General features: G+C 38.7%; 1 protein-coding gene across 2 annotated transcripts; it reads left to right on the top strand.

The window, feature by feature from the left end:
* The first annotated feature begins 106 nt into the window (after positions 1-106).
* On the top strand, positions 107-20,309 carry CASP8AP2 (caspase 8 associated protein 2). Of its 2 annotated transcripts, none has more exons than XM_005518209.3 (10): positions 107-475; positions 1,620-1,695; positions 2,839-2,919; positions 4,267-4,367; positions 5,565-5,639; positions 6,749-6,864; positions 8,471-10,962; positions 12,002-14,933; positions 16,497-16,596; positions 17,946-20,309. In XM_005518209.3, exons 2-10 carry the CDS (start codon positions 1,647-1,649, stop codon positions 18,000-18,002), a joined length of 6,003 nt encoding a protein of 2,000 aa, XP_005518266.1. In that variant the 5' UTR covers positions 107-475; positions 1,620-1,646; the 3' UTR covers positions 18,003-20,309. The 2 variants fall into 2 exon arrangements, with proteins under 2 accessions (XP_005518266.1, XP_087909210.1); XM_088053084.1 differs by lacking the exon at positions 107-475 and adding an exon at positions 1,190-1,298.
* The last annotated feature ends 1,584 nt before the right edge of the window (positions 20,310-21,893 follow it).

Raw genomic sequence — 21,893 nt, 5'->3', positions numbered from 1 at the left:
CTCCCCGCCCCCCCGCTCTGCCGGACTACAGCTCCCGGCGTGCACCGCGCCGCCCCTTCTCCCGCCGCGGGCGCCGTCCGGGTGCGGAGCGAGTGTCTCCCGCTGGTTCAGGGCGTTGGAACCCCGCGCGTGTGCGGCTGCATTTGCCGCGTCCTTGGCCTCCCTTGCTCTCTGGTCCCCGGAGAGCCATCTGCCGCTGCTGCCGCAGGACTCGCCTGCCCGCGAGCCCTTTAAATCTGGGTCAGGGAGGTGGCCGAGGGCGGGCGGTGACGGACGCGGCAGCGGGTGGCCCCGGCTCGGGCGGCAGGAGCGTTACGCCCCCGGCGGCAGCCGCTCGCGGAGGCCGAGCGTGGCTGTCGGGCGGTAACGATGACCCTGCAGGGGTTTGGCAGTGGGATCGCCGACAGCAGCAGCCGCCGGGATTAAACCTTGGGCTTCACAGGAGCACCGCCGCAGCAGCGGAGAACGGCACCAGGTGAGCGCGCGTGTCGTACGGCACAGCCCCGGCCAGTCTTCAGCGGCCATGGCACAGGCCTACATGACCAGCGATTGCCGTGAACCCCGGGCCGGGGCCGGCGGGAGGCTCTCGGCTCGTCCTGCCGGGAGCACCGCGCGATTTCCCGCGCTCGGGGGCGGGCCGGGATGGGGCCCTCGGTCGGGAAGGGGCGAGGGGGCGGGGCCATCACTGAGGGGGCGGGGCGCAGCGCCCCCCGCGCGCCTCATTTTGGCGCCAACTGCTCTGGGCCAGGGGTGGGGCTTGTGACGTCACGGCGGCGGATGCGCCGTGCGGCTACGGCCGTTGGCTGTCGCGGTGCTGGCCCCGCCCCCCGCTCCCGGCCTGCGGTACCGCGGCGGCGGCCGGTGGGCGCTCGGCCCTGCGCGGGTCCTGCCGCAGCACAGCCCCGGCACCGCTCCCCCCGGGCACAGCTTGCCCGCACCGGGCTCAGCCTGCTCGCTCCGGGCCGCCGGCGCCTGTGGGAGTCGCCACCGGGGCGCTCCTGCCCTGACCCCCGAGAGGTGTCGAGCTCTTCCTGCCTTGGCACGAATTAGGGCGGGCGGGAGCCCCTTCCCGCTTGTGCAGGGAGGGTGAGGCCTGGGGAGTGAGCAAGGGCCGCTGCCTCTGGACGGAGCTGCTCAGCGCCTCTCGGTGCCTGTGCCCTGCCAGCCCCCCCAGCCTGAGCCGCTCCCGACCCCCTGCTCCGTGCTGGTTTGACTGGTGGCATCAGACGAGGGGAATGTGCTCTTAGATGATCAGTAGGGAAGAAATCAGAATTATCAAATCAGAATATTTTAACTGGGTAAGATGCACGTTCAGATAACCTCTTCATAGAATGCAGTGCTGATTTTCATATTAAAAATTTCTTTGTAGGAACAATAAGTGACAGTTAAAGACCTTTAGGATGCTTATTCAAGTAACAGATAATTTCTTATGTTTCTTGAAAGCTCATTTTGTTACTTTGATCCAATAGTTTTCTCATTCTAGTGCTGGATTTTATTGAAGAATAGGGGCCACAGGTAGCTCAGGTATAATTGATGTATTTCAAGATGGTGATTCTTCATGTTGCTGTTCTGAAATTGTCAACTAATTGGTTCCCTTTGCTCTGATATTTTACTTGTAGATGGGGAAGCCATAGGGAGTTTGTATCATGGCAGCGGATGAGGATGGACTGGGACTGTATGACATCCGCTACAGTGGTAAGAAGTGTTAGATTACTTTCTGGTTCATGGGGAATTAATGCAAGCAAGCTAATGCAAATAAATAGATCCAGAAATAACTTAGAAAACGAATCTGAAGTTGTGATAAATATTGATGAGCTTCAAATGTAGTTCAGTGGCTGTGGCACAATATCATGCAAGCCATATTCCATTAGCAAGTTTGTATTTAAAACTATAGCTGTGTACTTTGGATTTCTGGAACGTTTTGAGGGAATGCCTGGAACTGGTCTCTCCCCGTCTTCCATGCTGTATAATATAACTTTAAGCTGTATCTTAATGAAGCTTGTATTTGAACAGTATGGGGCACTGCTCCTTTGGTTGCTGCTTGTGAAAGCCAATGTGCTATTAACTGCCACAGTACCCATAATCAAGGTACTCTTTATATCCAGCTCCAAAGTTGGTTGATTTGACACATATTAGGGAGATTCCCAGCCTGAGAAGGACTGTGGATATTGATGTTTTTCCTTTATAGAAATAATATCTGTTGTTGAAATTGAGAGGTTCACACAGAGGAGATGAGAGTGATAAGAGGCATTGGAAAAAGACATGAGGCAAGACTGAGGAGATTTAGATTAAAATACGTTTACAGACCCAGTTAGTGTGTGAGTAGATAGCAATACTAAAGCAAATTATTTGTATTATGAGACAGACTGCTACAATACTTTCCTTTTAGCAAGAAATTTTTCTTTTAACAGAAGTGGTTTTATCATACCAAATCTTTAATTTTTGTTTTCAAGTTAAAGTTATGTGAGTTTTATATTCAGTGCATTCTAGAAAACAGTTTCAAAGTTAGGTCAAATTTACTTAATTTATCATTTTAACACCTATTTGCCATATAATTTGCTTTATACACTGTTTTTGGAATATTTACAAACTGATCTTACAAGACTGTCTTTGCCCCCTGGTGACTAAAAATCTTATCTCTACTGTAGCAATAATTTCCTGGATAAATTTCCCCTTTTACTTGTCTGTACTATTACTTCGACTATTTTCTACTGGTATAGGATCACAGCTACACTTACTTTATGGGAAAAGTAGAGTTTGCACTTTACTAAGTTATTCCTTTGGCCTTTTTTTATATTTTTGTAATTTTATTTATTTATTTTATTTATATTTTTTCAGCTGAAGCTTCCCCCTTCAGGGAAGGAGATGAGAGCTCAGTTGATATTTATGATGGCTTGGACAGCAGTTTGTCAGTTTCTGGTAGGTTAATTGTGTCTCACTGCTTGGTTTGGAACGTTATGGAGTCTCTGCTTCTCAGGCTGATTTCACGTAAAAACAATATTTAGTTTGAAGTTTACATTGAGCTGGTGTAACCTGTGTTTCAGTGAGCCACTTTTTTAAATTCAAGACATATATATTAGGTTGTATAAATGCAGCAGAGAATTCTTAAATCTATTAGCTGAATGGATGAAAGACTTTTTCCTCTGATATTGGCTAGATGGGGTATAGAGAAACCTTAGCTATTTTATCTGTGCCTTGATAATAGGATATTTTACCTTGGAAAAAGCAACTTTGTTTTGTGTTTTTGTAAGCTTCAGGACCAAATCCAACAGTTGCTAATCAATAAATCCACAGTGAAATATCCAAAACATACGATCAATATGATACTGTAATTTCAGGATATCCTTTCAACCTTTTGTTACTTTCCAAATAATGTGACATGCTAATGTATATTAATTTCCTTTTTTAACTTCTTTGAAGGTGAGAAGTAAATTGATCCAGGACATGTTCTTTTTTGTGAGCATTAGAGTACCCTTTAATGAAATGCTGTTTTTGGTATTTAAGCAATTATTTATCTCCTGATATTATTGCTATAAGACCATTGAATTTTTATGTCCTACAGACATAAAGCATCTATTTATCTTTTTTCATTTTGCATTTTGTATTTCTTAAGTTCATACTTTACATATGGAAATGCATTGTTTAGTAAGCGCTGAAGACACAAGGAGGAATAGCAGTGCAATTAAAATATTTTATATAGTCCAGTTTTGAGGGAATTTGATATTTTAAATTTGAAGAGAGGACTGGTGGGATCTTTGCTAGTACAGATAAGACGTTATTTATACGTGCTCTTGCATTGTGTTAATAATAATTTTTGTATTATGGTATTGTCCACAGGATTAAAGCACAGCTGTGATAGCTGACTTCATTTATTTGTCTGCCAATGCATCTGTATTTCAGGGGTGTCATTAGCTAGGTCCTGTCACCAAAGTGTATTTGGTGAACAGAGCATCCAAGCTGACTTGAGGAAAAAGCACTGTCATTAAATAATTTGGATGTTTGGGTGTTGGCTTGTCAGTTGGTTTTGGTTTGGGCTTTCTTTTTCATTTCACTTTCATTTCACTTATAGATGGCTATTTTGAGAAATCTCTGTATCTTATTGCAACATGGTCTGACATGAGCATGTAATAATTCTTTATTTTGTCTGTTGTTACCTTGTAAGTACAAGAAGTAAAACCAAAATGCACTGACAGTATAGAAGTGTGCACAATGCAACATGGCTAGAAAAATATCTTTTTCCTTATGTAATTGCTTTTCTTTATATAGACAATTTTGCTCCAAATACTACACCATCTAGAAGCAGCTTAAATTTATTTGATGAGATATTAATTGAAGAAGGGACTGCAAAGAAAGCATCCTATGATGAGGTATGTATTAATGTGGAAAAAAAAAACAACCTTCTGGTGTTTTGGGGGGTGGTGTTCCAAATTTCCTTGTGTAAAAACTAAAGTACAGAAAATGTCAGCATACTCACATTGTGGGAAAAATAGTCTGTTTTTACATAAGTGAAAACAAGAGTGTTCTAATAAACTCTTAGAACAACAAGTTCATCTGAACAAATGAATCTGTCACTGTGACATGATCTGTTCCCATTTCTCATCCTTTGCATGCAATTCATTTATCAGCTGTGTTGTGGGAAAATATTGTGGTTTCTCTGTAGTCAAGGATCTGGTCAAACATCTGATACAAAGCTAGTCTTGACATTTTTCCCAACAAGTTTTACCAGAGTAAAGCAGATAAATCCATGACCTGACTTACGTGTTTTAAATTCTGTCCTTGAGGCTGAAGGTGGCCGTGCAGTAGGTAACCACTTCCAGTAAATCAAGACAACACTCACTTAAGTAGCATCACTAATCCTCGCCTCTAAGACACATTTAAATGACATGAAAGGGACAGGCATCCACAGATGTTACAGAATTAAGCAGGAGTCCTCCAGGACTCCACTGTATGATGAAAATAAAATATCACTTTGCAAGTTTGAAACTTGTTGACTGTTGGTTTGAATGGAAGTTGTCCATTCTCCTGTGAAAGCTTTGTCACTATCTACCTCTAAAGAAGAGCTCATGCCAAATTTATTTTACTTAACTTTTGATCTCATCAGGATTGTGTACTTTGCAGTCTATTTTTGCACTACAAGTTTATTTGTAGTAACTTTTTGTTGTGTTTTTCCTTACCTGTTTTGTGTTGCATAAAATCGGACAAGAGCTCTTATCAGATCTCTTATCTCTTTGGCTCTTATCTCTTTGGCTCTCAGAATTCCTGCTCCTTGGTAGTTGTGCCTTTAATTTCACAATAATATTGCTTCCTGTTATTCTTTAGCCTATTACTGTGAGGAAAGCACACACAGATTTTTTCTTAACTTTGTGTTGTTTTAGAGACCTGTCTATTAACTGGAGCATATTGAAGCCTTTTGTTTCAATATGGCTTTCATATGTTTCTTTGGAAGGAAAAACCAGAGGTCTGTAATACATATTAATGTGTTAGAACTAATTGCAAATTTAGACAAGTAACTCTTTTGTATAATTAAGTCCACTTCTGTGCTTGAATTCTTCTCTCTTTGACAGTTACAGGCAGAATATGGAAAATGTCAACATCAAATTAAAGAGTTGATGAAGAAATTTAAAGAAATACAGGCACAGGTATTGTAGTTCAAAGGGAAATATTGTCAATATCAAGCAAAGTAAATAGAATATTGCTTTGAGAAAGCGCTTACGCTTTCCAGACTTGGATCAATTGCATGGATGGTTTGTAAAACACCCCTGTAGATGCTAGGAGCTATCTTGTGTCTTCTTAATTAGAAAGCAAACATGTCAAATGAATAGTTATCAGAAAGGTATTACTCTTTTTTTTTTTTTTTTTTTTTTTTTTTTTTTTTTTTTTTTTTAATGCACTAGGGATGGGGCTGTAAAGGCACCTGAGCTGTCATTAGAACTGGAAGCAGATGTCTGTGTTGCTTTGAGCATAGTGCCATTCTGATAAGTCTGAACTGCTCTTAACTTGAGCTGGTGTTCCCTTGCTGTGCCATTCTGTAGAGCTGAATTATTTGGGGCAGTTCTGCAGTGTGCTCTACTGCCTATTACTTGTAACTCCCAAAGGTTCTGAGTTCTGCAATGGTAAGCAGTTGCTGCCCCATGACACTTCTGTATTGTTTTCTGCAAAACTTCTCTGCCATTCTGAGCAGGCTTTGCTGAGGACAGTTATTGAGAAAAGGGACTTTTTCTAGGGTTGACAGGGTTCTGAATATCATACCTAGAAATATTAGAATTATAAAGCACCCAAAGTTGGTTTTAGTACCGTGAAAGAAATACAATTACCCTCTTTCTCTGAAAATGCTAGAGAGATAAATTTCTCATTTGATGCAGTGACAAAAAAAGCAATAAATTGAGTATAACAATGAAGCAAAGAAGTGGAGATTATAATTTTTTAACTTGTTTTGTGGCTTATTTCAGTTTTACTAAATTGTATGCCTGAAATGTTTGAAATAATTACCAGGACCACAAACAGAAGCATAAATGCAAGTAATGTTAAAAACAAAAACAAAAAAAACACAAACTTTTTTGGATCTCAATAATTCTGATTTCTTCAAACGAGTTTATATATGTTTTACTGTCATTTTGCAAATGATGGGACGTCTTTCTAGTGGTTGTCTTGCACTATTTTTCATTACATGTTTGGTTACCAAAGCTAATTCTTGGTTATTTTTTCTCTCCCTCTCTCTTGCTGTCTGTTTTATATATATTTAAAATAGAATATCATTCTCCAGAATGAAAACCAGGCTCTCAAAAAGAATATTTCAGCCCTTATCAAAACAGCAAGAGTGGAAATTAACCGTAAGGATGAAGAAATTAGTCATCTGCATCAAAGGTACAAATAGATGGTAGAACTGAAAACATGCTTTTGGTCTGATCATGTTTATATACTTGTTAGAAATTTTTGTGTGCATTTTAAGAAAAGTTAATGAAAAAGTCATTACTTAGTAAATTATTGTGTTGTTTAGAACCAGTACAGTCAGAAGAAATATGTATCTCCTTTGCCTGATGAGGTCTTTGAACTATTTAAGAAGTAGTAGAAACCAAGAATTGCTTGGTTTCTACTTAAGAAACCAGGAGGGAGTCCAAGTGGTAACCATTTGCATGAATTTTTGTTTATAACTCACTGCTCCTTGTGGGTTATCTAGCCGGCTTGCATATTTGAAAGCATTATCTTACTAGTTTTGAAGCCGAATTGTGTCTGTTTCATGGCCTCAGACATGAATTCCATGGAACTTTTCAGACAGCTGAGAAGAAATAGATTATGTCATGCTTTCTTGGCAAGATATGAAATCCCTGTCTCCAGTGGTGGGGGATAACAACTAGAGAATTCTTGGTTATTTCTGTGTACCACTAATGTTACTGGAAGGAGTCAAAAGCAGTGAAGTATGGATGGGAGAGCAGCTGACAGTAAGATTTCTGGACCATGTAAAACCCAGAGCAGGTTCAGGATTCAGGATGCCAACTTGTCTGTCAGAAGGTTACCTCCTTGTTACTTGGGTCACACATTTTTGTATTTTGTTTTGACAGTTTGATATTTTCTTGCACCAAAACCTGTTGTAAATAAGGTTCCTTTGATGTTCCTGTGCTAAAGGCCACGTGCATATAAACAATGCAGGTTTCTTTGCTAAATACAGAGAATTACGGGGCACAATCTGATGGAGGTCAAGAAGTTTTCACAAAACACTTTCACACAACAGCTGTCCTTTTCACACCTTTGAGTGCAGTATTCTGAATTTTAAATTAAATTCTTTGAAAAATACTTCTTTGTTTTGAAAAATTTGACGACTTTACAAGCTCCGTTGCAGTACCACCTGATGGTCGTGAAAGTTTGTGAAAAAATTATTTGATCTAGGTATTTTGGAGGCATCCATCATGGAAAATTATGGGGAAATTGGCACATTGAGATCTTAGAAACATGACTTGTCTGCTGCATGGTTTGTAGTAAATCATCTTTTCTTAAGCAATGTATCTATGTGTAAAGATTATTTCAGAGTTAGTATCTCTCAAAGAATTGTTAGTGTTTATCTCAAAAAAAATCCCCTCAACTATAAAACCACAAAACCAAAGAAGCAGCTTGGATACAATTACATTAATCACACATTTATACACTTTCTAATTTGATTCTTTAAATTATTTTTAGTATGATGACTTCTCAGCAGTAGCATGTGACCTTGATGAGGCTTGGTTATCATAATGTACTACTTGTTTTATGGAGCTTGCAACAACTCCTAAATGTAGTTAATTTGCTTACTGATGATTTTTAAATTATTTTAAATCACTAATGCTGTAAAGAACAACTTTTTTTTTTTTTTCCTCCTGAGGGAGAGCTCTTTTTATTGCTGGACAGTGAAATACTAATTTGAATTACTGAAATTGTTAACTAGGCTCAACACAGTATTTTTTTTCATAAATCTTTATTTTTTTCTTTTTGTATACAGGCTATTGGAATTTCCCAACCATCGAGGTATTTTCACCAGAACATACCTTCCAGGATCAACTAAAACAAAAGATTCCAAATTCAGACCTTCTGATTTTAGTGACAATATGAAGATGGAGCATAGAATGAAAAATGACTGTTCAAAAGATGCATACCACAGTTACTCATCTCATAACACGGGCAATGGGAAGTCAGGCAGTGAAAAAAGGAACACTCCGCTTTTGCCGAAGTACCCTCCTGACGAGCTCTGCAATGATGATCCTCACACATGTGCACTGAGCTATGACCATTCCTCCAACAAGGATAACAGAAAGGAAAGAAAAGAAACTAAAAGTAATGAACAGCACAGTAGGGGAAATGTCAACAAATACAAAAGAGAAGTACATCAGAGCACTGGAAATGATGGTGACAGTGAGGAGGGGAATTCGGATCCTCAACAGAAGCTGAAAACCCTTTCAGAGAAGGCTAGTAGAAATGAGTTGCAACAAAAAAGTCAGAGCATGAAACTCAAATGCAGTCCAAGTGTAGAAAGAAGAGTAGAAAGGGGTGTTTCTTCCTGGGAGAAACAGATAGCTGGTAAAGACAGATTTCAAACAAGAGGTGAATTGTATGCTGATGATAGATTACAAAATGTACTAAAAAAGGACATTAAAACACATGATAAAGGTGAAAAACATGGTGGCCAAAAAAATAAATCAAACGAGAAGCTGCAAGAACAACCAAGGAGGTCTGGTAGGGGAAGCAGTCCACACTCCAAGAATGAACATTCAAAGAGTCTTCATGAATCACGTAAGTGTCGTGTGGAAGAGTCTAGAAAAGTAAAACACATTGACTGCAGGAGAGACAGGGGAACAGATGATCATAGCTCTCGAGAAGGAAGGACTTCACCTTCTAATTCCAGCAGCAGAGAGCATAAATACGCACGCTTGAAGGAAAGCAGTAGTAGACATGAATGGGAGACAGCACATTCCAAATCAGAAAGACACAGGACTGAAGAAAAAAGGAAAAGGGAAAGAGAGGATCAGGATGAAAATAGATATTTCAGAAATGAAAAAAAAGTTGCAAAAGAATTTTCTCACCAATCTGTAAAAGACGCCAAGAAGGGTACACATGTTAAAAAAAGCGAGAGAAACAAATCCTCGAAGCTGGAAGAAGCAGACAGAGTAGCAGATAGCTTAAAAGATGATAAGGTACCCAAAGCTAAAGGTAATCGCACAGGGCCAAAAAGCAAAGACTTAAAACTTAGCTTTATGGAAAAGCTAAACTTAACTCTTTCTCCTAATAAGAAACAATATCTCTCTGCAGTGGATGGACTTAAAATACCGTCCCAAAAGGCCACTGATGAGGGAGGTACAGAGCTCACACTGCAAGCAGAACTCTTAGATTCTGCCCACCCTGTAGACTGTGGTCCCACAGAGCACAGTCATTCAACACTACAAGTTCTGGACACTGCAACTCAAAGCAATGTGAAACCAGCACTGCCTGTTTCTGTCAGTTCTGAAAATGGAGCCTTGAAAGTAGCAGCAGCAGGTCCAGCACAGTCTGAAGCATCGCCAGCAGTCACAGCAGATGAACTGAGCTCAGAAACCTCACCAGAAGCAGAAGGGGGTCAGCCCCAAGCCTTGCCAGAAGCAGCAAAGGTGCTGGTTCCTGATGAGATGGAAGCTGAAACGCTATCAGAAGCAGCAGAGGTTTGTGATCCAGTTGAATTGGAAGCCTCAAAAACAGCAGCAATGACAAGTCTGAGCCACCCTGAATCTTTGCCCCTGGAGGTGACGGGGAGTGTGGCAGAGTGTGAAGAGCTTCCTGTGACAGAGGGCGAGATGCAAGATGATTATGTACCAGTAGCAGAAGTGGCACAGTCTGAACCTGCAAGTGCAAGTATGGGAGACCTTCTAGAGTCAGCAGGAGAGAAGAAAAAGGAAGATAAAATGTGTCTGGCTGCTGACATAGAAAGCTCTGCAGGTCAATGTGGCTCTCAAAATGTTGTCTTAGATGACTCAGAAGCCAGAAGTTCTGGTGACCTGGAGTCCTCTGATACTGCAGATGATATCAGTGAAACAAAACCAGACTCTCTAATGGAAGTAGGTAGGGATGATGATCACCTGGCTGCAGAAAATGTTGACTATCCCACTGAGGAAAAGAGTATCTGTGAAGTTAATATGAATACATCTCATTCACTGGACAGCACTCTGATAACTGATAAGGGTGAACCACTAGTGGACCAGAATACTTGTGATCTGGGGCCAGACCTAACTGATAACAGTACTGCAACAGCATCTTCTCTCAGTGGCAAGATGTGTCCTGTAACTAAAGAGAGACAAACTAGCCTAGTTTCTGTTGATGATGACAGCTCAATACTGAGCATTGATCTCAATCACTTGAGGTATATTCCAAAGGCAATCAGCCCACTGAACAGCCCAGTGCGTCCTTTGGCTAAAGCACTGAAGATGGAAAGTCCCTGTAAAGGCCTTGTGAAGACTTACAACAAAGGTATTTGTATAAGTATATTCTAATTTATTTTCTACATAAAACTTAGAACATCCACTCGTGGAATCAGAAATTACTCCTTTTAACTGCTTTCTGAAAAGTACGAATTGTGTTTTACTAAGCTGTGTATGTCTCAGTGGTCCTTTTTATTAGTAGGGGAAGCATTTAATATTAATACATACATATATATATATATATATCAGCCAAGATTCTAGCCATTTGTGTATTAGTGCTTTAAATATTGGAGTTGGTCACTACTGACAGAAGACAGGTTGAAATAATAGTTTTGTATTAACTTACTAAAAAACACATTTCTTAATTGTGGCTAGTTTTTTGTAGATCTCTTTAGGTTTTTCTCTTAAATTGTGGAAGCAAAAGTTACATAGAATCATATTCTTTCAAGTATTTGTGAATTTCAGTCTTCCTTTTAAAAAGGAATACTGCAATTTTCTTACTGCAGTTAAAACAAACAAAAATTCTTGGAAGTTTAGATTTCATACAAGAAAAGTGGCATTGAAATCTGTTTTTTTATGTTTCAGAGTGTAACTCTGTACGAGATTATTAAAACATTAATGGGTCATTTGTTCTCAATTTGTTTTAGTTTTGAATTTGTTAGAAGAAAAGCCACCTATTGTATGTAAATGTTAGTTCATAATGATGTGACAGTTATAATTTAGCTGGTACAGTAATCAGAAAACTTGTTATAGTAGATGAAAAAAAATTCAAAACTGATGAAAACTGCTATATTTTTCCAATTTATGTATTTGTGAGATAGTTCACCTATGTTTGGTGAAATATTGAGGCCCCTTAAAGCTCAAAATTTGCTCAAAGTAAAGCTCAATTTGCCCTTTAGAGCTCAAAGAAATATATTAAACTACCAGCTGCTGAAGCAAACCACACAGACCTGTTATAGCTCAGGCTTCCTGAGTTCAAACAGTTCTGAATAATCAGTTTACAGAAGAGAATCTTGCATTTTTTTTCTGAAAATATTTGTTTCAAATTGCATTCTTCATGCTGATGAAGAAACTCTTTTCTTTTATAGATTCAGTTCCTGAAGGTACTGTTGTCATCTGTCCCTCAAAAAACCTGTCAAAGGAAGTAAACAAAGAAAATCAAAAGCCGGTTAGCATGTCTGATGAACACTTAGAGATGGAGTCTCAGCTAAGTGTCTCTTCAGATGAAATAGAAGAAGGTGAAATTGTCAGTAGCGATGAAGATAAAGAAAAATCTAAACCAGAGAGAGGCTCTGAAAATACAAAGAAGTCAAGACCAAAAGCTTCTGAGACACGAAATTTGACCAGCAGCCCGCAGAATCAAAATAGCAGAACCGTGCACTGCAATGAAGATAACGGAAAATTTGTTTCTGTGCAAGTAAGTGCACAAAAGAACAGAGAGAGGCATAAAAATCAGACCTTCAGATCTTCAAAGAATATGAAGAAAAACAAAACAGTGAGCATTGCTTGTCTTGAAAAAATAGTTCATATTATTGTTGAACCTTCAAATATACAAGAAATCATGCAGATGCTCAGAGCTATACGAAAACAGATGAGGAAAAGTTATATGAAGTTCAAAGTACGCTTCCCAGTTCAGCATTTTCACAGGATTATAGAATCTGGGATTATAAATTTTACGGCATTAATAAGATACTTGAACTTCTCCAAGATGTGTGCATTAGGTGATACATTAAAATTGAATATCTGTGATATTATAGAGTCGAAACTTAAACAAGTTAAAAAGAATGCAATAGTGGACCGTCTTTTTGACCAGCAAGTATCAGATATGAAAAAACAGTTGTGGAAATTTGTAGATGAACAGCTTGATTACTTATTTGAAAAGATAAGGAGAATTATAATAAAGCTATGTGATGTTGGAAATGAGGGTGAGGAAGGGAAGTTTGAAAGGACTGGAAAGCAAAACCACAAGATCACTCATAAAAATGATGTGCAGAGATCTAGAGAAAAGTCCCCAAAAGATGTCTCTCCAAAGCCTGAGGAATATATTTCAAAGCAAACTGTGGATTATCAACAATCTAAGTGTCACCATGAGAAAAATAAGACAGGTGCACCAAAAACTGCCATTACAAAATGTCTTAATTCCATTGATAACACAAGAAATTCCCAAACAAAAGTTCACCTCTCTAAAGAGAATAATTTACAAAACACTCTTAGTCCACTGAAGGGTGTTAAATATGAAAAGGAAGGACTCCAGCTGTCCAGAGATGCTAACAAGTCTGATCTTAGTTATGAGCTTCTCACAGAACAACAAGCATCCAGTCTTACATTTAATCTGGTAAGTGATGCTCAAATGGGTGAAATTTTCAAAAGCTTATTGCAAGGTTCTGATCTCTTGGAAAAAAACGGTGGCAGTATCAACAGAAATGAGTGTGAATTCAGGACTCCAGAAAAACAGTTTTTAGACAGTCATAAATGCAGGGATAATTCTGCTGAACTGGAGCAAGACATCTCTTCAAAGGAGACTTGTGTGGATTGTAAACTGGAAGAGGATATTAGTTGGACTATTGTTTCACCTGTAAGGACTCCCTCATTAGCATCTAGGCCTCAGATGCCTGTTGATCCAGATGTGCTGGATGAGAGCTGTATGTTTGAGGTTTCCACAAACTCAACTTCATGCAAAGAAGATGAATGCAATTTACAGAAGAATAAATTGTGTGTTTCTTCTATCCTCCTTGAAGATTTGGCTGTTTCCTTAACAATTCCATCACCTTTGAAATCCGATGCTCACCTCAGCTTCCTAAAACCTGAGAATAATTGTAGCTCAGCTCCAGAGGGTGTTGTTAGTGCACATTACAGCGAAGATGCACTTCTTGGAGAGGAGGATGCCACGGAACAAGACATTCATTTGGCTTTAGAATCTGATAACTCAAGCGGTAAATCAAGTTGCTCATCATCATGGACAAGTCGGCCTGTTGCTCCCGGTTTTCAGCGTCGCCCCAGCCTGCCAATGCAAGCAGTAATCATGGAGAAATCCAATGATCATTTTATTGTGAAGATTCGGCGGGCAGTGCCATCTGCCTCACCAGCATCTGATCAGATGGCTCCGGTGAAAGAGGCACAGGCATCCTCAGCCAAGATTGGAAAAGGAGAAAAGAGAGCTGGGGGAAAAGAAAGGGACAACCAGAGTGCCACTGTGAAAGAAATGGTCGAACCAGATCTGGTTAAGATGGATCACTTGCCTCGTGTCAGCACTGAACAAGAACAAAATCTTACCTTAGGTCAGCCTCTGAAGGAGTCACACAGTAGTACTGGAAAGGAAGAAACTTCTGGCTTGCCTGTAACCTGTAGGAAATTTTCAGACAAAGAGAGCCATGATGCTGAAAGCCCAGAGAAAGGCTCTGAGCAGTCTGAGGCACAGAACTTGAAAGTATCTGAAAACATAAATGAAATGCATGTTAGATCTCAAGCTTCTTTTCCTGCTGGATGCAGTATGAAGTCATGCATAACAGATGGTATTGTTAGCGGAACTTCATGTCATGGAATGGAATCTAGAGCAGATAATGGGACTCTGGAAACTTCAACAGGAAACTCAGAAGTCAGTGATAAAAAGGAAGAACTGGAAGAGCGCTTTGATGCATCTACAGAACTAACAGAAGAGCTTTCTAATGAGACTCTAGCAGGTGAATGTGATCTTGAAACAAAACCCAGTTCAAAGACTAATGGAGGGTGTCAGATAAGTATAGATGATAAAACTAATAAGAAGAGGAAAAAAGAGGCTGTCAAAGAGAATTCCAATTCAAAAAGGCAACGAAAAGGAGCTGAATCAGCAGGTGAGCGGAGTGATGAAAGTAATATCAGATCTGAAGATAGAAATTTATCACCCAAGCAGTGTTCCAGTAAGAAGAATGAGCTACAGCAGAATAAAGACACCTCTCCCTTGGCTTCATCTCCATCATCACCTAGCCTCTATGCCAAAAACATAATTAAAAAGAAGGGAGAAGTAGTAGTTTCCTGGACAAGGTAATTTCTGATTTGATCTGCTTGATTGCTTTAAGTTTTTTTTTAAAACTATGTGAAACACTGAAAAGAGGGAAGAAAAGGGTGTTTAACTAATGACTGAAGTTATTTGGTAGCTCTATACCATTCTCTAAAAAGGGTAACCTTTTTTATGCATTTTTTTATGCATTTTATCAATGCAGGATTGCTCTGGGAGATTGATGTCCATCGCTTATTCACATCTCCCAAAGCAAGAGCCCTCATGGCTTTTGTTTTGAAAGCATATGTGATGAGGTAGCAAGACCTACTGTAATGCACTGCATGTTCTTATTTCCTCTGCCTGGTTTATTTTTTCTGTCCAAAAATTCCAGCCTGGCTTTCTAGGAGAGAGAGATCCTTGATATCCCTGTGAGGCATTGGTGTCTGGTGAAGAGCAGCTAAAGATTTCTCCTTCTGAGGGAAGGCATGAGAGCGAGCAGTTTTCTGTTTTCGGGTCTGAGCTGCTCAGTCTGGAAATGTACTAGTCAACCATTCAACTCAATATATTCCAATTTGTAGGATGTGGGTGACAAATGAGATGGTTCAATACATGCAAAATTATTTTGGTGTATTCTTTTAAGAAATTATAGATGACAGATTTTGCTGTTCTTGTATCTTGTTCTTGCTAGAACTTGATACAATCAACACTTTATAACGGGGCTTCAAAAGTTTTCAGGATAGGCTTTTCTAAACTATAGTTTAGATATAAAGTTTCTAAGTAGAATTTTAAAAGAAAATCAGTTCCTTCACAGAAAAAAGCAAAAGCTGGTATGATTTTTTAATCTGCAAACCAACAAGGTAGAAGAAGACTTAAAGTTTTCTGTATGAATATTACCAGGTTTTCATTTTCACTTTTTTTTTAATCTTTGAACTTCTGTTTATTTATTTTTTAAAAAAAACATTTCTTTAAATATCTAGTCATTACATTTTTCTTTGAAATTGAAGAAAATAATTTATTGAAGTATGACAGGTTCCATCCAAATAAAATTACTATCTATATACATTTTGCCTAAATTTATTGATGAGACAAACAGGAAACACTTCAGAATTTACTTCTGGTTTTTTATTCTCTTGTGAATAGATGTAGATGTGCTTTGAGTATGTTTGATGCATTAAGCCACTCAGAGAAGTCAAACACCTCTCTGGTTTATCTTTGAACATCAGTGGGCCTTAGGTGAAAGCTGCTGTTCAGCCATGCAAACTGAGGCTGGAACTGCTGACTCCTGTTGAATTTGAGTTCCTTTCAATTCAAATTTAAATATCTGGTTTAGAAGCTTACAACTCTTAGACATTGGTTTGGGGCTAGCTCTAGTCTAACAATCCTGCCCTTCCTGGTAGGGGAGCATAATCTCCACTACCACTTGTTTGTACTGCCTCTATTACTCTGTGCTGGTAGAAGAAAGGATCCTCCACAAATTTGTTGCTGCTGTTTGAAATCATGTTCTGTAGTTTAGAAATACTCTGAATTTTATATATGCCTGTATGTATTGTTTTGTACATGTACACAACTATATGTATTCATATTTTTAAAATGCATTTTTGCTGTAGAAATGATGACCGAGAAATTTTACTGGAATGTCAGAGAAAAGGACCATCAAGCAAAACCTTTGTTTCCTTGGCCACTAGGCTGAACAAAAGCCCAAATCAGGTAGGTGATGATCATTCTTGTATATACTACCGGCAATGTTCCTACATTTATAATTGCTGTTGAACAAAAATCTTTGGAGATCTTCTGCAAACCTGTAGTTTTCTTCTCCTCATGTATTTTTTGGGGGATTCCTGAAAAAAAGAATCTTAGATTCTGCCAGTTGTAACTTCTTAAAAATACACCTCATAGGGGTATTATGGGGATCCCTCAGTACCTGTTTGATTGGTACATTAGAACTGCTCCACTCATGATCCAGGTACAACAGGATTGTTCTGTTGTTGGATTAGCACTTAGATAAAGAAAGGCAATTTTGAGAGGCCTGAAGCCTTTGCACACCTTTAATAAATTAGAAAAAGATTCCATTTAGAGCTGAGAAACAGTATCATGATTGTGCAGAAAGGACATTTTTAATGAAGGTGTTTGTTTTTTTCCTTTTACTTTTTAAAGTAAAAGTTTCAAAAGACACAGATACCAAATGAATGTAGATTATTCCCAGAGGTTTACATATAACTGTATACTTGAGTTGAATTGCTCTCTTAGTCTGTATCCTGCAGATCTGGAAAGGGAGAAACGCATTTGACTCCATTAGGAAATCCTGCATTATTGAGATTTGGCTTTTCAGATGTTTTATTGTATGGTTGTAGAGTTTTTGTGGGGTTTAGAAGCTGTTGTTGTGGTTGGTTGGATAAAACAGTGTTAATCTGTGCATTTATGCCTCTCTTCCCAGTTAGTTTGGATCATCAGTATGCTGAATATTGCATATATGCAATATGTATACAGCAATAAAAAGAACTAGCTTAGTGCTGAATGAGATTACTATGTCAGCTGTAGCTATGTTCAGCAAAAAGATTTTTTACTTTAATCTACAGACCAGTTATGTAAAATCACTGGCAGGTGGATTATTCCATGATGAGTAAAAAATGCCTGAAGCAACAATTGTCCAACAGGGTAGAAAATAACTGATAAATAGTGCTTTTTGTAGAGCACAAAATAAGTTTTTGTCTTTATATTTGCATCTTACTTAGTTATGTGTGGCAAATTCAAGGCTAATTGGCTTTGAAGCCTTCATTTTTTCCTCCTCCTTGTAGGGAAACCTGTGTTAAACCTGTGTTGGCTCTAGCTGTCTTTGATTAACCTGGAAGCTATTTCAAATGTGAAAGGTATAGGAAGACTTCCTAGATACAGTTAATCTGTTAATGATTCTCCTAAATTCTCTTAAAATTTCTTGGAAGCAAATAGTGGTGGTCTTAAAAAAACTTGATGTTAGATCAATCTGTCTTGGTAGGTATGGAAGTCAGAGGCCTTAATGATATGTCTTTTTTTTCTCTTTCATTTTTTTCCTCCATTAGGTTTCAGAAAGATTCAAGCAGTTAATGAAGCTGTTCAAGAAATCCAAGTGCAAGTAGATGGAAACCAAGTTGCTTTGTGGTTACAGGGCTTAGCTGTTACCTGCAGGGTTGGACTGGAGCTACTGCATTCATACTGGGATTATGGGGACATGTCCAAGTCAGAGCACTGAGTTTGGTAAAATCCAGTGCACTGTTATTCACCTGTCTGAGTTTCCTCTGAACTTCTTTAACAGAGTGACACAGAGGGAACTTCACAAGCCAGCTGGCTAGGAAGGAAAGGGTTTTGCACTGCACATGGAGCAGTATCATTTCAAGGGTGTCATCTCCTATTAAAGGTGTTGTTCTGTGAGTGGAGACAGGGGCAAAAGTGACAGTGGTGGCTCTTGCTTCACCTGCTGGAAGTTCTGTGTGTGCTGATGTCAAATTGTGATCTTAAAAAGTGCTTTGGAATCCAGTTGGTAGATAATCCTGGAAAATGGCAGGTAGGTCATCTTGGTGACTGTGGAACATATTTTAAGAAGTGAGGCCTTTTTCTTTTAAAATGAGGCAGGGCAATGATAGCAATGATTCCAAAAGTTGCTTATCTAGTAGTTGAATTCTGTTGCTCAGGAATAGGTGGATTTTGCAGCTTGTTCTTAACAAACATTTGTGACAATTGTTTACTTACTAGAGATGTAAATCTAACAGAATCTTTTCAGAACAGTCAGTGTGCAGGGTAGCATAAACGTTATTTTACATGAATGCTACTCTGCAAAGGCCATTATGTTTTTCTGTTTCAAATTGCATCTGGAAAAGGTACTTCATTTAGGTCTCCAAAATAATAAACATTCTGTTTTGTTATTAAAAAAAAATTAAATATTGAGAAGTGATTTTCTTTTAAAAATTAATTTAGAAACAGACCTTTACAGTTTCATAAAATGACTTCGTAGTAACTAACCAAAAGCAAAACTTTTCTCTAAAAACAGGCAGTTTTCAGAAGCTTGTCAACTTGACATGTTTTGACAGCAATTGCATCTATCTTTACAAATTGTTTAGTGCATTAGAAATTCATTACGTTCTATTTTAAAAAATCTGTTATAACTGTTTCCAGTTTTACTAGAACATACGTAAAGTGTGTGTGTATATGTGTGTGTATATATATTTACACACACGTCTCATACATACTGCTGTTTTATCCCAAATTTCTAAAAAAGTTTTGTTTTTCTTCTCTCTGAGAAACATCCCTGGAAGTTGCAAGGGGTTTTATTTAATGATTTCATTGATTTTTGAGGTTTTGTTCTCTATGGAGGATCAGAATTCCTGTAGTCTTTATTCATTCAGAGCATCTGCTGAGTTCAGTTAGACTTCATTTAATAGCCCTCACCTAAGTGCATTGCCTTTCAACTTAGATTGAGTTGGCTCTTTTTCAGAGTCCAGTGACCATTTCTTCAAAGTCAGCATGTTTTTTGTTCCTCTCCAACTAATGGGACAGACTTCTCTTTCTAATAAACCATCAGATAATTTGTCAATGATGTTGTCACTGACCCCTTTGGAGTATTGTACATGTGACCTGTGGAATAGATTGTCATGCTGCCAAAACAGTGCATTTTCCTTGTTTCAGGCAGTGCTCTGGAAACTGTAACAAGGAACAACTTGAGTGGGTGATGATGTCAGTTCTGGCAGTCTTCCATCTTTCATGCTTGCTTCTGAAATGTTTGCTTTTAATGATCAAATCTCACCTTCCATGCTATGCTGGCAGTGCCTGGTAATTTCAGTGGGGGATTGGTGCACCAACCCATGCTTGCTCTTAACAAACATTTGTGACAATTGTTAATTTGTTGGATATTTAAATCTAACTGAAACTGTTTTTAGAATAGTCAGTTTGCAGAGAAGTGTTCATGTGTGTGGAAAAATCAGACTCTCCTAAGAATATTTTTTTAACCATATCCTTATAGATCAACATGTGCACAGTACTGAGGGCACTGAGGGAAGTGCCTCCACTTAAGTGCTTCCTCTCTGCGTCAAAAAAGGCAGGCAATATTTTATTACAAAGTTGTTTATTCCTTATCTGTGTTTACTTACTTTCATATCTGTATAGGTGATGGGGGCAGGGTTTGACTGTTTTGAATCTGACTTGGATTCTTTTTTTGTAAAGTGTGAAATTTGGTTAATGTTCTCTCTATTGTATCTATGTGTACAGGTTCCTATGTGGTCATGTAAAATATCTGATGTTTGTACATATATAAATATATGTATAAAAATAGAAAAAGCTTTGTTTAGCCAAAGATGATTTTTTTTACTATATAAAACTACAGGTTTATTTTGTATAAACTAAATAGTTTGCTTACTGTAAGAGCAATACAAAAAATAAAACTGTAAAATTAACACACGTGTTCTTGTTGAACAAAGGTTGGCTTGGAGTGGTTTTGTACCATTGTTTGTAATTTATTTCTCCAACAGGAATTTTGACAGGTATATGCCAAATGTACTGTATGTAATTCTACAGTCTTCTTTGTGAAACCTCAGGTAAATCAAATCATTTTCTAGAACTGTTGGTTAATGGCTTGACAACTACACATGCTGTGAAGCAGCATTAAAATTTACTTCTTTTAGTTTGTATAAGTGAGTAGCTGTGTTGATGTTCTGGCCAATAAACATGGAAGTTGTCAGCTGCTGCTCTGCTGTAATTACTGCTCTGAGTACATACTGCTTATTTCTTAGTGACTGACTGGACGTTGTAGTTTCACAAACTACATAAAACCCTTAAGCCACTTACGAAAAAGAACCTACAACTTTAATCTTTGTTTTGGAAACATAGGGTTAGTGTTGAGTGGAATATTACAAAGGAGAAAGACTTTCTTGTCCGAGATCCTTCACTGGAAGAGTGTAGCTGGTGGCCCTTCAAGAGTCTCATTCCAACTTGCCGCTGAAGAATAGGTCTATTTCTATCCAGCACACATATTTTTACAGGATTTTGTTTAATGGATGTGAGTATCCAGAAGTTTTCCAGAGTTTAAATTCAGAGAGTGGGGTTCATGGAGATATGCATGATAGTGAAATCATGGGCCCTTGGGCATTGAATTTTGAGGGATTCTCTCTAAGGCAAGGTCTGTTGGCAGCTAAAGGCATATATTCAGCAGTTGTCTTAACTCAGGACACTTAGATGTCAGTCCAGCAACACACAGCTATTCCCATTAAGGCTTTCCTTTAATTGTGTTCACTCTAAAACCAGATGCAGAATAATCTTTAGGAATTTGTCTTTATGAAGGGAGGCAGCAGTAATAAAGCATGCTGAGGAGCAGTCAAGGATTTCTTAGAAGAATCTGTGAAATCAGTCAAGAGGCATTTCAGGAGCGGAATTGGCTTTTCTAGGAAAGACGGATAAAGTTTCAGTGGTGGCTGGCTGTTTCCTGTGAAAGGTAACTTGCTCCAGAAGGAGTGAGTTAGTACCGGTAGTATTGGTAATATTCATCTGTAGTAAAATGGGAAAACAAAGTGAAGTGACTTTTTTAATAAGCCAAGGTGTGTTTCTAAGACAGGGTATACTGTACAAGGTTAGTGCTTTAGGCTAAAGCTAAAATTCTGTAATCTCATCTTTGCATTTCATTATGCCCATACCTGAATTGCAGCTTAAAGCTGTTGTCCAGCTCACTGTTCACATCCAATTTGTGATGGGTTCAGTGATACAGCAGAAAGCATGCGATATGGTTTGGAGCACTTTGAAGTGGTTTTGACCCTGTACTGTTAGCTTTGTTGTGATGTCAGAATTGTATTAGTACAAGGAAATGCTGCTGTGTATTAGAAAAAGTGGAACTATTAGTTCCCACATAAATCTTTTTCTGCATTTCAAATGCGTGAGTCCCTGACAAGAATATCGAAACCTGCAATGCTATAAAAAGTGTATTTGAACCTAAGACTAGAAGAACTTTATACTAGCTGGCACTTCTAATTTAGAATCAAAAAATAGCC

The sequence above is a fragment of the Pseudopodoces humilis genome, chromosome 3 (assembly GCF_049639895.1).
Source record: "Pseudopodoces humilis isolate 2021_Gansu_Grassland_sample_001 chromosome 3, ASM4963989v1, whole genome shotgun sequence".
NCBI lineage: Eukaryota > Metazoa > Chordata > Aves > Passeriformes > Paridae > Pseudopodoces > Pseudopodoces humilis.
Note: the sequence above shows the minus strand (reverse complement) of the source record. Positions and strands in the feature narration are given on the sequence as shown.